Source organism: Cottoperca gobio, chromosome 12 (genome assembly GCF_900634415.1).
Source record: "Cottoperca gobio chromosome 12, fCotGob3.1, whole genome shotgun sequence".
NCBI classification, from domain to species: domain Eukaryota; kingdom Metazoa; phylum Chordata; class Actinopteri; order Perciformes; family Bovichtidae; genus Cottoperca; species Cottoperca gobio.
Window position 1 is genome coordinate 14,448,499 of NC_041366.1, and position 17,067 is coordinate 14,465,565.

At 41.3% G+C, this 17,067-nt stretch overlaps 1 protein-coding gene across 1 annotated transcript in view; it reads left to right on the top strand.

Moving 5' to 3' along the window:
* Positions 1–17,067, top strand: part of LOC115016812 (mediator of RNA polymerase II transcription subunit 13-like) — a 77,658-nt gene that overhangs the window by 12,720 nt on the left and 47,871 nt on the right. The window contains 1 exon segment of the mRNA XM_029444855.1: positions 3,696–3,933. Coding sequence (XP_029300715.1) covers positions 3,696–3,933 — 238 coding nt within the window.

A 17,067-nucleotide genomic window follows, 5' to 3' on the forward strand; every position in this document is an offset into this window, starting at 1 on the left:
ATAACTAACAATGAAAGAACCATTGCAAGAAATGATTAAAGGTTGTTTTTATTTGCGTGACAGGATTGTTACTCAAAGCCGCAGAGATAATAACTTGACACGCTTGACAGTTTTACTCTGCTTTCTCTTTGTGTGTTGCAAGTTATTTACACACATTTGAAGAATTAGCCGTTATTTTAGCACCGGTATTACTGCGACTCCACACTCTATACACGTGGACATGCAGGACAGAAACTTAGCTGTCACCACTGACAAATAACTGGACATCAGCCAGAAAACATGTCTGCCCCCTGATGCATGTCAGTGTCTTTTGAGCACTTCTGGTCTGCGCATTATCACAGCTGCTGTGTGTGCGTGTGTGTGTGACAGTGTGTGTGTGTGTGTGTGTGTGTGTGTGTGTGTCAGTGTTTGTGTGCAGGCATGTGTTTGGATCTGCCTGCCCTGGGAGCATGTGACTGTAACTCTGTTCCTCTTCCTGCAACTGTGCCACAGCTAATCTGCCACAGAAGTTCAGCAGGGGTGTTAGGTTAGTGCTTTACACATGGCTAACAAATACACAGTGTGTGTGTGTGTGTGTGTGTGTGTGTGTGTGTGTGTGTGTGTGTGTGTGTGTGTGTGTGTGTGTGTGTGTGTGTGTGTGTGTGTGAGAGAGAGTGTGTGTGTGGATGACATAGTGCAGCCTCTGGCCATTTTCACCTGAAAATACAACTTGTTATTGGAGGAAATATTAGACCGTAAGCCATATTCTGTACTAGAAGGTGAGCAGATTTTTTGCCTTAAAGCCCCCCACACCCCTCCACTCAAAAATTTATTTGGGTTTTTTCTCCAGCACGTGAATGTTTGACCTTCTTCAATGTGCAAGAATTATGTAGGTGCACATTTGACACACTTATAATCTGCTGATATTAGCTTCTCTGTGCTCGGTGCCCTTAAATCTGTCCCTTTTTAGGATGTGTACCTGTGAGCATGATGTTGTGACATCACAGTATAGTTCACTTTTTAAACAAGAAATATTTGAATACAGTTTTCATAGATTCTGGCTTTTTCAATGACGGAGAGAGAGTATATGTAATTGAATATATTTAGCTAGCAGCATGGCTAAACAGTTATATTAATGTTGTTAGGTGTTGTTGGTCAGTCTTTGGTCCAGACTGAATTAACTCAACATCTGTAGGGTTAAGGGTTGCTGTGAAATTGCGTGCAGACATTCATGTTCCCCAGAGGATGAATCCTACTGTCTCACTTTGTTGATCCCCCCCCCCCCCCCCCCCCCTGACTTTTTCTCTAGCACAATTTGTGGCTACGAGTGAAATCTCACGACAATTATTGGATGTATTGCCATTAAATATGGTGCCCACATTCATGTCACCCTCAGGATGAATTATAATAACTAATAATTTTTCATCGAGCAGCATCATCGAGTCAAACTTTCAATTTGTCCAAAACATTGGTGTATGACTAATTACCCGCAAAATTAATGACATGCCCAGCAGCCTTAGCTGTACTATGTGTTTAGTGCTAATAAGCGCTAAGATAGTGAACATTGTAAACTGTAAACTTGCTGTACAGCAGCATGTTAGCGTTGTCATTGTACAGGCGGCTGTAAACTTGACTCAAATTATTATTCCGAGCAGAATATTTGTCTGGAGGGGATCTTTAACAATCAATTCACCAGAGAGCATGTGTTGAATTATAATTTATCACTTTATTGTGACTATATTTTTTGACATTCCACTCGTCCTCGCCTCGTCCTCTCCGCTCCTGATTCAGTAGCAGCAGACTGTGTCAAACGGCGGAGGAAGTTTTGACATTGACTGGGAGTGACGAGGCAGTGCAAGCAGATGTCTTCCTCTTTGCTTTGAGAGAAACGGCATCCTTGACCTTGTCATGGCTAATTTTAGGGCTGGGCTTATCACAGCACCAATGTTTATATCTCCCATTACACACACTGTCATTACAGGATGGATGTGCTTGTAATTATGTGTGCATTCTGCAGTCAGGATGTTCCTGGGGTTCGTGTGCATACCTCAGTGTTCACTCACTTATAAGATGCTGCGCAGTATGTTTTTAGCACACGCACAAGTCTTCCTCAAAAGCACGGTTTTGGCTTGATCCTCGATTCGGATGCGACCCCGCGACCCTTGCGTACACACATTGCAAACGCACAAAAAAAGCTTCCCGGGTCCCGCTCTTGCTCTTGCTCTCGCGCTCGCTCTCGCTCTCGCTCTCTCGCTCTCGCTCTCTCGCTCTCGCTCTCGCGCTCTCTCTCGCTCTCTCGCTCTTTCTCTCTCTCTCTCTCTCTCTCTACGGTCATCAAAGTGGTGGAGCCTCCTTTTCTCCATCCACTCGAAGACACTGCAGCGCAGGCTTTAATTATCTTTTGAGCTGCTCCTCTCTACCTGTCCCCGTGGTAAAATGGGTCAGTATTTTTTTTCCTCCTCCTCAGCTGTTCTTGGATGTCTTGGTGCCAGAGACAGTGTGCCAAACAGGATCCTCACAGCTGGATGAACACAGGAGAGGAGGGCAGCGCGACACACTGAGAGATTCCCCCCCTCCATGCCTGCCAAATCTCTGTCCTGTTCAACAATGCCTTTTGTGCGCTCAAATCATTCATGCAGAAATACAAACACACGAACACAAATAAACATGAAAGAGTTCCCAAAGCACACACACGAGCATCGCAGTGTCACTGACGTGTGCATGTTTTTTACCCGTTTGTATATGTATGCTCATTTTATTAAATTACATTTTTTTTTAAATGACAACACTAACACTATTTCCTCTTCTCATGCCTCTCACCCGCTGTAGCTCCCTCGTATATATTTCAATGCTGTCACTCCTGTAGTACTTAATTCCCTGCATTTCACTCAAGGCCATCCTTTATGTCTCGCCGTCACTCTCCCGCCTCCTCTCCACAACAGTTCCACATATCTTAACGGCATCAACTGCAGCGAGTGAAGGTATCCGTTAAATAAGGTTATAACACACGGAGGATCATAGCCGTGTGAACAGGATGCCAGTAAAAAATGTAAAATCTGTGCAGGTATTGATTGAGTCAACATTGTCTGATGCTCTTTCATGTGAGAGAGATCTATGTACAGTGAAGCACGCCACTTCAAGGTTACCACAACGCTAATACGGCTGCTATCACATTATGGATTTATGCATGATGGTTGTTTTATTCCATTTTAGATGTGAGATAAATGTCAGCGAGATAAAAACATCCTTCTTGCATGACAATAATTAAGCGATGCACAATTTAAATATGACCTTTATGGTTGCAACTAATAATAATTTTTATTGGTTAATCAAAGAATAATGTCACAAAAAAAGAGAAAAATGCCTTTTGAAGAGCCCCGTATGACGTCAAATATCAGACCAACAGATATTCCATTAACAACGATTTAAAGCGGTGAAGAGCAGCACACTGGAGAAGCTTCAATGGGAGAATATTTGGTGTTTTTGCTTGAAATATTACATGATTAATAGATTATCAAAGTAATCGTGGATTCATTTTTCTGTCGATTGATTTATCAATGAATCAACTAATTGTTTCAGCATTTCCAGTGTTTAGACTGAAGACGGAGAGTAATGACTTTATTAAGTGACACATATTAACAACGCTGTATTAATTTTAAATGGACTGTTTACAGCTTTAATCACTACTCTCTCTCTCTCTCTCTCTCCTCCCGCAGGCGGAGTTGACGGGCATTAAATGGCGTTGCTACAGCTTCCGCAGCAGCGGGGAGTACGGCCCGGTGATCTCGGCCCCGGCCCAGGACGACCCGGTTCTGCGCAGCTTCATGCGCTGCGTGCAGGCCAACCTGCTGTGCGTGTGGCGACGCAAAATCAAGCCCGACGCCAAGGAGCTGTGGATTTTCTGGTGGGGCGAAGAGCCCAACCTCTCCGATGTCATTCATCATGAGCTGGAAGGTGAGAAAGGAAAAAATGAAAGCGCTTCCCTCTTCCATCCACCTCAATTATTTTTACCGTCCCATCGGTCTTCGCTTGATTTTCCGCGTGTGCTCTGAAAGTTGAGGTTAGAGGCCTGTACAGGCGCTGACTGAGAAGTAGTGAAATATGTGTTGTGTGTGTGTTACCACTAGATGTGTTGTGTGTTACCAGCGTAGAGTTTTATAGCATAGCATGACGCCTGTATGTCATACATTGTCAAACATAAAGCAAGGTTCTGTATTATGTAGATTCGAGCTGTTTAGTCTGTTGCAGATTTAAGCTGCGTGCTGTTTGTTTAGGATGTGCCGGGTGCATTGATCTAGTCCTATATTTGAGCCTCATACAGCACATATCTGAGATGTGTTTTATATGCCGCTTCAGGACTATCACTGTGATGAAGCACACGGCAACAGAGGAGATTTTTCTCGCCACTATTTATGTGTGTGAATGAGTGGTTGTGCCAGTGAGAATTACACTGAGATATCTTACTTGAAAGAGTGCTACTGTCAGCACTATTGTCCCCTATTTATAGAAACGTTTTCATTATCTCGCTGCGCACGTGTGTGGAAGTCTAACGTATCGACTAAGCCTCTGGAAGACAGGGAGAGGAGGAAACAGGAGAGGGATTATATTGGGTTTGATTTAGCAAAACAGCAGTCGGCAGGAAAAAACGCAGGAATATGGGATGGAGAGGTTGAAGCGAATTTCAGTCCTCAGTTACCTATTAAAGCTGAGTTGATGTGAAAAGGCCTCACAGGCACTGCAGCAGATATTTGACAGATGTTCTCACTGCTGCCGGGGAGAGCCCTTTACTCAAGACTGCACACGCACGTGTAATAGAGAAAGATACAGTGTACATTTCAATTGAGTATTGTTTGTATCAATAACTTATCCCCTCGCCTCCCCTGCGAAACATCCAAACTATGTCTCCAATCGTCTAATAGCAAAAATAATTAATCGAACTCCGATCATTTTGTTTTGTAGCGCTCGCCGGATCTTAAAAGAACCACGGAGTCCAGAGCATCCAGAGCATAAACGTATTACAAGAAGCCACATAACAAGTATCTAGCAGTGTGAAATATTTGCATTACCTCACCAATTTGCAAGCTGCTAGCTGGCAGCCGTAACCGCCTGTTATGGCTCCCGTTTAGTAGCACGTTGAGGTCTAAAGTTAATAATAATCGTGGTCCGTTTAATTTAATTTTACAGCTATTGATTACTTAGGATTGAAGATGTGTCACGAGATAGAGGGTTTTGTCGCAGGTCGTTTATACGTCTATGCCGAACATGAGGATGCTCTGTGCTAAATGCTCAATTTAATACATTTAGACTGAAGAACAATCAGTCTTTCAAAGTCGAGCGAGCGTTTTCAGGGTGAATTTTAGCCCGAGTACATTTTGTCTTAGTCACTTCTGCTGTTTGTCTCATTTAGGGACTGCAGCTAATGATTTTTTTTGTTTTTTATATAATTTGCTGCTGATTCGGTTTACAGTATATCAGAAAACTGTGACAACGTGTCCGTCGCAATCTCCTGGAGTTTAAGTTGATGTCTTGTTTTGTCAGATCCACAGTTCAAAACCCTAAAATATTCAATTTACTCTACAGTGATTGAATTCAAAGACTATTGCCACTAACATAACATTATACTGGGCTGCAATGGAGACACACACACGCACACTGCATACAATTATGATAATAAGTCTTTTTCTTTTTTACTTCTCTTGGAAAATCTTTCAGGTTTCCCTGTACAATCCCTATTAAGCACTGGAAATAGCACTTAGGGTGTGAGAATGAGTTGATAATTGTTAATTAAAGTGAAGCTGGAGTTCCTCCAAATTAGAATCAGTTGTAACAAAGGGAAAATCAGTGTTTTTTTACTGAGTCTTAAAGAGCTACACACCTGAGCTTCTATTCACTGTGGGAATGTTTTATCTCCCTCGTGTCACCTTGACTTCTACCGCTCTTCTCTTTCACCTGTGTCACTCTGTTCCTCGTGGGATTTCTCCCTCTCTGTCTGTGCATTGTTCTGCTTGTTCTCTGGCTGACCGGGTAGTTGCATGAAAGAAATAACCTTTTTTTTACATGCTGCACATGCAATATTAAAAGCTAGAATCTTCCGTTTGAATGCAACGAATGTGGAAAATTGTCACAGGGTTAGGGTTACAAATATTTGTGCTATTATTTCTTTATACTACTGGGACAAATTGTTCAGTTCAAATGGCATCGTGGTATTCAGATTAATTTGGGAATGTGTCTTTTGCTCAGTCCTGATTTTGAGGTACTTGACTTGATATTTTCATTTTATGCAACTTTAAACTTCTACGTGTCAGAGGGAAATGTGGTACTTTACAGCCTGCTACGACCAGAAAGCAATGTCTTACAGCTGCTTGCCCCCCCCCCCCCCCCCTTCTAAAGTTCTTGCATGTTTTAATTTAAAACATCCAGGACATTTACGTGCAATAGGGTTGTTACACTGTGGTATTGGTACTTTTACTTACTTCTCCCAACACTCTGCAGTTTTAGAGTTTACAATGGGAAGTTACATTCACATTCAAAAAGTCTGTTAGATATGGCAGTACACTCACCACAATGTAAAGTATTGAGTTTCACTTTCACCTTCTTCTTCTCTTTTAAGACACAAACCGTCTTCCCCACTCTTGGCCCCTTGATTCTGTAATATATAGAATCTAACAATCTGCTTTTTTTTATCATTGTCTGCTAAACAAATCAAACTGAGCAGCCAGTAGTAACAAATAAACTACTGTTATAGCGATAACACGTCAGATCCATATAAGAAATGATTTAGTTTTATTCTTACTCGTGCAGAGATGCTGATTTACACATGTTTGAGTGAACAGCTAAAGCTGTCTGCTTGTCAGGCACATTTATTGTGAATAATCAGCAGGGTAATTATGTCCTATAGAAAATATTAAAGCAGTGGGCGTGTTTTAAATGGACCGCTCAGAGTGTTGTCTGCCAGCAGAGCGGTGCATGGGTACATTTTCAGAAGGTGCGTTTGTCATGTAATGGTAAAGAAGAGGAAGTTGCCCAACATCCCTTACACGACAATAAGAAAAAGACTTGACTATTCAATTTTACAGTCAAATCTAGCTTGATAAAAAAAGAAAAGAAACTGCTTTAATTGCAACTTCTGAAAACCATAGAACTAAACGAATACACCAGCTTAGAAAAGTCACCTCATTAAACTGTCAATTCATGTAGAATGTCAGCAGCTTTCAGACAGATATAAATCATCTAAACTGTGTTGTGACATGTGAAACTGAGAGGAGTCTTGCATTTACACACACAGGCTGCACTCTAACAGGTGGGTTCAGGGCTATGTAGCTGATTTTTTTAGAAATAATTTGAATAGAAGTTGAGGACAAATTGACCCGCTGAAAGGAAACCGGAAGACTCACAGCTGATCTCATTGATATCAAAGCCCTGAAAAATATGTAGTAGGCCGTTGTTTAGAAATGATACATTTGAAGTTGTCATGTAAGTAACACAATAAGTTCCATTTGACTCTCACACCAAGCTGTCAGGAGTTTATCTTGTTCTGTAATTGAGAACTCTTATGTTGTCATTGACGTATACTGTAATCTTACAGTGCACTTAGTGAGCCAGTCAACCGAAGTGTTGAACAACCACCTCTTTGGTTATTATATTCACGCAAACGGAGTAATGTGGTTGCACTGTTAGACAGGAAAGGGAGATAAGAGCTTTATCTATTTATATTTGCTATAGCTTGGCTCCTGCTGGCTTCTATTACAAGCTGCATCCTCGTAGAGGCAAATACCTCTCCTGCACTGAATATCCTGCTAACTACCCACTTTTCAGTGTCATCAAGTGGCCCATTTGATCTCTGTCTGACTCCCCATGAACGCTGCTGCCTGCGAGTAGAGGTAATAAACCAAACTGAATCGAATACAAAATCGTATGATTATGGTGGCTCTCGTGATGAAGAAGCCTTGAATCCCACAGTGTGACTGGAGTGTAGAACCGTTCAACTCTAAATAAATCATGCCTTTGAGATCGTGCCAGCAGTATGAGTAGCTATGATCTAGTGTTACCTCCCTGCTCCTCTCTCACTGTACTCCAGCACTCTCTGATATTGTCTTTGGTTCAATGAAGTGTTTATACATCACGCTCACACACTGTGGCTCGCTTTCTTAAAGTCAGAGAGAGTGTGTGTGTGTGTGTGTGTGTGTGTGTGTGTGTGTGTGTGTGTGTGTGTGTGTGTGTGTGTGTGTGTGTGTGTGTGTGTGTGTGTGTGTGTGTGTGTGTGTGTGTGTGTGTGTGTGTGTGTGTGTGTGTGTGTGTGTGTGTGTGTGTGTGTGTGTGTGTGTGTGTTTTAAGTACAGTTTGATAGGAAAAGTGATTAATGTGTTGAATCAGGTGAGCTGTGAGCACAGCCTGAGACAAAGTGACATATTGTATTTTGGACATGAGTCATAAATATGAATGCACGCACACACAAGCACTTAGCAAGCTGCCATGCACAGATACACACACACACACACACACACACACACACACACACATACATGGTTAATGTATGTTAACATACGATCTGGACCTTGTGATTATCCAGAAGAAGTGTCACACGCACTGTGGCTTTGCATCTATTAACATCTGGCATCTGCATTCATGTAATTATTGACAGCATAAGTTATTATGGAAAGTGTCATTTATCACGTTTCTATGACGACTATCATGTGTGAAAGAGGTAAATTATTTATCGGCTTGTAGAGGTTTGGAGGTCTTTTTCAGCGTGGATATATTTGTATTTGTTGTCGCAGGAAAAAAAAAAAGCAAAGATATAGCAAATAGCATCAAAGCTAAAGTTGGTAACTTTATTAAAAATAGCTTTTTGTCAAATTAGCTGAAACTGTCACTATCCGGACAGAAGTGCACGATACAGATAATCTGTGAAAGAAATCCTCACAGCGCTCCTAATTCAGATTCAGAGCCGAGGATTCTCTGACGCAGTCAATCACGGCTTGTGAATTCAGATCAAACTATCAAAGCAGGCAGCGCTGATGGAATCAAGATTCTGTTACTGCATTGACTCGTCCTCGCCTCGAATGTTTTTTATTTTACTGTTTTACGTGTAAAATGAGATAGTTTGTGCCAAAACCAAGCACCTCCCACCGGCCAGAGCAAAACTTCCTTCATTTTACAGGAAAACTGTGCACTAAAACATGTTTCTACAAACATTTGAGGCGAGAAATATTCAATACAGTAATATATAATATATAATCTTGACTCGTATTTGATCAGCGCTGTCGGGCAGAGATGATTTATTTTCACAGAATATCTGTCAGGATTTAGTGACAATTTTAGCAAATATGACAATTATTTTATTTTTTAAAATAAAGTTACCAACTGTTCAATGATATTTTGTTCTATTGAAATCTGTGAACCATGACTGTGAGACAACATATGTTATACCAGAGGTCTGGCACTGATGCACATAATTATGTTATGAGTTAAACCTGAGCTTTTGCTGCTTTGACATGTCAAACATGTCTGCTATGAAAAAAAGAAAAATGGCTAATCATTGTATTTTTTTTAAATGACACCATTAAAATCGAAAGTGCTTCAGGTCAGTGTGGCGGGCGTGCGAAGGCGATGGAGCATCAACCCATGTAAAGCTGCTGCAGAAAGCGGCACGGGTTAACATTACTGTAAGGTGTTTCTCATCTGAGAGACGAATGACTAAAGCATGCGTCTGAGTCGTGTCCGGTGTAAACAAGCTTCAGTCACAGCTCGCTGCATCCAGACACACAGTCGAGAGACGGGAACAAATGATGGCTCAATTAGCCTTCAGAGGACAGACATAATTTATCGCCTTTTAAACAAAATAGAGCGGTGTAAACATGCGGTCGACATTCAGCTCTATCTTTTTGTTTGTAGTAAAACGGTTGGACCAAATGGAGATTTAATGACAAAGCTGTAGCATTTTTAATACCCGGTCACACAAAGTAGAGTTTGAAATTGCTAACAAATCCCATGGCCTCGAATATTTTATTATTATTATTATTATTATTATTATTATTATTGTTGTTATTAAAATAATAATGGTCTGGTATAAGATGCATGAGTGTTGTAACGGAATGAAATGACGGTTTTTAGTCTTAATTAAAACTTTGCTTTAATATAAAAAAACAAACTAAATTAGATAAATTAATTAATATTGTAATTGGGTGTCTGAGTAAGTTAGTTTTGCAGAGTAAACACTGTAGTCACTGGTTGTCAGTGTCTTGTCATATCACAAAGTAGACTTTATGATGGAAGGGCACAAAAGGTCAGGGTTTTAAACTGATTATTTTTCAGTAAAGAAACACAGTTGTAATAACTCTCCTTATAAATGGAGCGTCCATTGATGAAATCAAGGTAAATAATATTCCAGGATTGCATTTCTCAGCCTTGATCTTCCTCATGACTCACTTTGTGGTATTCAGTGAATATTTGTCTTTTATATCTATTGGAACTGTAAGTTGTAATCTGTTGTACAGGAGGTACAAAAAAAAAAGCACCATATGCAAAAGCTTAAACTTTAAAGAAAACCTATAGGAATTAAATGTAAAAGAAAATCCCTTTTTTGGAAACGATGCATTTTCTTCATTACCTCTTATTGTTGTTCCGTTATGCTCTATCTGTTAATTTCCAAATCATCGCAGGCTGCAGAGAGCAGCTCTGTTTCCAGGACTCATCACCTCCACAGTAGTTTCCCAGGGTTCACTCCTGGGCCTCTGCCTCTTCTCTTATAGACTCTAATCTTTGGCTCTGGCTACACATCACATAGCGTTTCCCTGCTGCTATGAGACCAGCAACACTACCTTTTTTCGCTTCATATCCTCTGACAGCTGGGAGTATGACACATGGGGGACTGGTAAAGTTTCATCTCAGCCGAGCAGTATTCGTCTGTTCTTGCCTCCCTGACACCTCCAGTCGAACGCTTGTCCACCACCTTTAGCTCAACCTTGACAAGACTGTGCTGCTGTTTTTCCTTTGGCAAAACCTGTGCAAGACCTCCCTGTCAATACTGGCAACACTGCAGTGGCTTAGATAACAAACTGCGGTGTGAGCTGCACATCATAGCCGTTCTGAACCTAACACATCTCCCAAATGAGACTATCCACAACCACATTACAGGGTTTTTCTTCGGTCTCTGAATCTCATCCATGCAGCTGCAGCCAAAATCGTCCTCAGTGTCCCTGCATTTCTCCTGTCACATCGCTTCTGCTATACATACTGACTTTAAAAACAAAACTCATTCCGTACTTTCAGGTCATGACCTAGACTTCTGTCCACGCTCTCTGTTCTGGTCCAATTGTCCAATTATTTATCCCTCTCCCCGCAGTGGCCTTGCTGTCTCCTTTTATTCCCCGTGGAGGAATGACTTTCCCACCTGAGTTAGATGAGCATGAGTCATTACCTCTTCCCCATCACAACTACAGCACGTATATCTGAGTCGCTCTCTATTCATTTACTTGCTTACGAAACTGTCCATTTTAAATTAACCTCTTACCGTTCTGGAGATTCATATCAAAATGAAAGGATAATTCACTTTCAAAGTATGTGAAATATGCTGTTGTAATAATCAGACGCTCAATTTAATATTAACTTGTTATTGTTTTACATTTTGAGTGTACAAAAAATGTGTTGAAAATCTCCAAACAAAGCTTTTTAAAAAAATCAAATGTACAGATGTCCTTTATCACAAATCAGTAATAAGTGTTACTTGTGCTGTGCAGGCACTGAGCCCGTACGGCCCGTACAGCCCCCCGTACAGCCCCCCGTACAGCCCCCCGTACAGCCCCCCGTACAGCCCGTACAGCCCCCCGTACAGTGGGTTGATTGCTTGTGAATTTCAAATGATTCTGCTGTTGCACTCATCACAAATTAGTCTGAAATTAAAAGCATCACCTCGATCACTAAAATGAAAATGTCAGTTTTGTATGCTAAACTCCCAACAAGACACGGGTACAATAATAGGACTGTGTGTGTGTGTGTGTGTGTGTGTGTGTGTGTGTGTGTGTGTGTGTGTGTTGATGACTTTGATAGCACTGTAGGCGAGGCTCCTGTGTGCCACCAAAACAGCATGAGGTCAAGGTGACTGCAGGAGTTAGAGGGACATTCACTTAACAATGTTTAGCAGGTGTTTGTGTATTTATCCATGCTGTATGATTAAAGTCATTTCATCTGAGGATGCTGAAACATACATTTTTGTGCAACTCAGACCCATGTCACATTAAATGGTATTTAAGATGTACGTGTCGCCTTCATGTTAAGTCTCCCCATGGAATTAGCTATATGTTGTTGTTGTTGTGGAGTCAGCCTTCCACCACCCTGAGTTTTCCATTTTCTTTCTTGAAACTGTAGTAAAGCTGAGAGGAATACAAAGTAGGGGAAATCCAGCAGAAAAAGATTGTGACTGGAATCAATCCTAGCTGGGGGTGAATGTTGTTCCAGAGACGGGAGTCTTAACCGCACTGTCTCAGGAAGAAATTATGTGCATACTTAATTCAGAAGTGAACCAAAAAAACTACTAACAAAAGAGCATGTGGATGCAAGGCAGTACAGAGATGATTTAACACAACATCTTTGAATACAGTACCGAATCAGTCACCTGTAAATCACTTGTTGTCATTATCTTATTTTCAAAGGACTTTCAGCATCCTTCAGTGTGTTGCCGCCGTCATCACAGCAACCAGTCCAAATGAGAGCGAGCGAGATAGGACCGAATTAAAAACCTAGTCTTATTATCAGCTCAGTGGTTGGCTGGTGCAACACAGATATGTGACCAACAAGTGGATTAGAGCAGCAATGCTTATGAGAAATAATCAGAGATAATGGAATTAACAGAACAGAGAGACGGAGTGAATTGGACATGACTTCAGGCACTGGGTTTAAAAAAAAACAAAAAAAAAAACATCCTCTGCCAAATATGTTGGGGAGCGTCTCTGTCTGTCTTCTGTGTTAGAAAGCTGCAGCTGGGTGCTATGCCCTTCATAAACAGAGCTGGTTGCCATATTTTGTGGAGCTGGAGCAGTTGTGAGTACAACACACACCATGACAGGTTTCTATGCGTGTGTGTGTGTGTGTGTGTGTGTGTGTGGCTCGACTGTGTCTGTTATCCTTCCTTGTGTGTGTCTGTAATTGGCCAAGTGTGAGTGTGTGCGTGCTGGCAGAGGTCGCAAGGTAATTGTCCTGTGAAAAAATGGTTGCCAAATGTGTGTGTGTATGTAGCAGAACGCAGGAAGGAGGGCTAACCTCTGCCTCCATCTGTCCACGTCTGGCTGTGAACTCGTAATCTGGCCTGTGGAGACAAACCTTCACCACTTGCCACCTGCTTCAGAAATACAGGTTAGATTGAGGTTATTATCGTTATGGATCTGCTGGTCAGGATGCTCGGTTAGTAATGCGCCCTACATCATTTCCTGTTTTAATTTAGGGACTCTTTTATTGTTTAAAACGGGATCAAAACTGATGTTTATTTGCATTTTAATGCAGGTAGCCTAACGTTTCTTTGAGGGTCCAGTATGCACGGGAGCGATGAGACAGACGTGATGTCGTTTGTGTTTTGATTTGTTCTAATAATGTGCACCGCTGCTCACCTGTGTAAAACAGGTTGGACTGTGACAGTCAGTAAGAAAGGCATCAGCCAAAGTATTTGTGCTTGTTACTATCCTGCATTAATAAAAAGAATAAAGATACAGCAGCAGATGTGAACTTCAAAAGGCTTTTTCTCTTCTTTTTTTGTTGTTGGAATTACATCATTAGTATTCAATCCAGGACAGGTATTTCAACATGTACTTCCTCTCCAATTAAAACGTCTGTCTCATTAAAGGAATAATTTGACATTTTGGAAAATACACTTACTGAAGTGTAAACACTATTTACGGAGAGTTAAGTGCTGAGCTATTTCTTGTCTCCGCTGGTTGCCTGGCAACCTCACAGTGATGACAAACCTCCAGCAAAGTCACTGCACCCTGTCAAGAAATTGTGCGGCACATACACACACTTAGGCTTCTGTGCAGCTTAAAGAAAGAATATAACTAAAGCCATGCTTATATATCTGGCTTATTCCAGATGTATACTGTGCAGGTTGTTGTGTTTTGTTATGTTTCTGTATTTAAACAGGGACAATGCACGAAGAACATTATGTATACATGTATGGGGTTTTAGCAAATTGCTAATAAATTGCCCGTTGCCTCTTGGCAGGTAGGTAGGATAATAAAATAGTAAGACATTAAAAGAAGATTAGACATTAACCTTCCCCCCAACACACACACACACACACACACACACATGATTACACACTAAAACATTAAAAAAGTATCAAATGCAGTACTAAGGTAACGATAAGTAACAAGAAATTACAGCACAGAAAAGCCACACTGGTTTTGGGGGGGTGATTAATTAATATTAATAATAGTTTTGCGAGCAGAGAGCGCTGACATCTGTAAAATGTACTGTATCTGGGTCACAGTTGATCAAAAAAACAAATACAAGTGATTTGTATCAACATCATCTGCCAATGTATTGTTATAAGAATTATTAAACTTCCAAATATCGATCAGAACAGCACCAGCATCAGATATCCAGCATTAGTCCGACTGTACAACATGTTCATCAGTGAGTTTTAATGGTGCTGGTTGTGGAGGACAGGCTAGCTGCTTCTAGTCTTTATACTAAGCTAAGCTAACCATCTGCTTTGTGTTATTTATTATCTCTACTAACTCGCATTTAAAAAAAAAAAAAATAAACACGTTCCAAAATGTCAAACTATTCCTTTTTAATGTGCAGTAATTTGTATGCAATTTTTTTGTGCAGTTTATAGCAGCCTCTTCACAAAGTTACAGATATTTGCACCTATCCACCTAATAGCGCTATCATATCCAGTGCAGTGCTGCCACAATCTTCTACTTACGGCCCTCCTTGAATCAGTGACGGATTAAGTGTTTTGCTGAAGTGCATCTCAGCGGCGGTTGTTAAGTGAATGGAGACTGCTGTCCATTTCACCTCCCTGATTATCGCAGCCAGGATGCAAACTGGTGAATCCTAAAGTGCCGGCTCTTCTACTCATTTCGATGATGGCTGAATGTACTGTGTACTGTGAGAACTTACCTTTTTTAAGGTTGTACTGGGCCTGACACATTCTCAGTGCCATCATAATGCGTTCAATTTTAATATCTGGGAAGTAGTTGGAAGTTATGATGTGTTTTATGATCCCTCGTCTCTCCCCTTTACTTCTCTTTTATATTCCCTCTCATTCTTCTTCTGTCTCCACCCCACCTACCCAGCCATCGGTGCTGATATCCTCATAATGATACCATACAATGCCAAATTGTCAAGTGAAGAAGAGAATCAAGTGAGATTGTCACAGGCGATGTTCCAAGAGCTTCACAGAATTGCTCTCCCTGCTTAGCATTGTGCCAATGTGATCCCTGCGTGCACAGCAGAAATGATGAGGGGTGTGCAAACACGTTGAAGCAATCCTCCCAGGATGCATTTTTGAAATACTGTCAGACAGAGCAGGTGCCAGTATGCGGAGAGGGAAGTGTGTTTCGGACCTGATAATGTGGGTGAAAGTGGTCATTTCTGTGCACACAGGTTTGTGTTAGGAAGCCGTTTAAGGTTATGACTTGTAGTCATAAAGCGGTGAATAGGAATTGGATAAAAGGCGGTAAAGATTAACAAGACATGGGCCGCACGGGTCAATTAGGGGTAAACTAAAGCAGGCAGGAAGTGAATAAAAGAGTCAATGAAAGTGAAAGACACCTCTGTGAATGTGAAACAGCAACCTGATAGTAAAAGATTTTTATAGAGTTCAAAGCACATATTCAGCACCACTGGCCTTTTCAATATTTGCATAATAATAATAATGTAATATTATGATTTTACTTTGTGTTGAACTGTATCCCTTTTATTGACGAAGGTGAAATAAAAAGCACACCTCAGGTTTGAACCTTTGAATCACCTTGATGATAAAAATAGAATCAGATTTTATCAAAAGAAAAGAAATCCAGTCCTGATCTTAAATGACTCCCAAACCCCTTTTCTGTGTCAACAAGTTTTACTTGGCACTCATTCTTTCCTCTGACGCTCGCCTCTTCCAGTCCTCTCTCCATCCTCCCCCTCCTCCTGCTACTCCTCCTCTTTTCAGGCTTTGTTGTGCTTTATTTTCTCTCTCCCTTGTTTTTGGGGTTGCTCTCTGTGATGTTAGGGTGGCGAATGTCTGCGAGCACGCTCGGTTCCTTGGCAAATAAAAGGTGGGGGTGTACGGTTGCCAATCAAGGCCTACTCCTTCTCTTTATTCCTTCAGGGTTTGTCTTCGGAACAGCTCTCAGAAGCAAAACTCAAACAGAGGGAATGAATAATTAGCCTCCCAATTTTTCCTTGAATTGGGAACTAGGTCGCCGGCTGACACATGTCTCAATAGGGAACAACCTCAATGAAAGAGACAGACCTATGGAGGTTATAAGAGCCCCCTAAAGGAATGCTGCTTCACCTAGGGACACAAAGTCAGAGAGGCAGAGAGAAGACACAAGCGTTTGACTTTTTTTTTCCTGTCTGGCTTTGGCTGGTGAAAAAGTGAGTCACATGTGGAAAGCGGCGATTCCATGATAGCAAAAAAAGAGAACGAAAACATGAGCAAGAAAAAAGAGGGGAGGAGGGGCAGTAAGAAGAAGAAGAAGAGGGAGGGGGGAGGACAAGGGAGAGATATATGTAGTGAGGGAGAGAAAGGGAGGGGAGTGTGTGTGTGTGTATGACGGGAATTCATGCTTTAAAAAGAAGGAGAAAAAAAAAGTGGTTTGTTTGGAGGGAGAGAAGAACATCTGCGATTTCTCTCTGGGCAGTTAGACATGCAGTTGGTTTGTTGTTCCGCACGTTTCTTTTTCTTTCTTATTGGCCATCCTGCCAGCAAAAACAACATACACTTATTTAGAAAATTGTTCACTTCACACCTCCTGTTCACATCTCTCTCATTTCAAATATGTGAGAAAAGGATCAGTCTGCTGTTACTGTCGTCTGACTGGATGGACACATGCACAGAGTGCCGTCGCTGATTTACCTCCAGAAAAAAGTGCTCTTGACTTT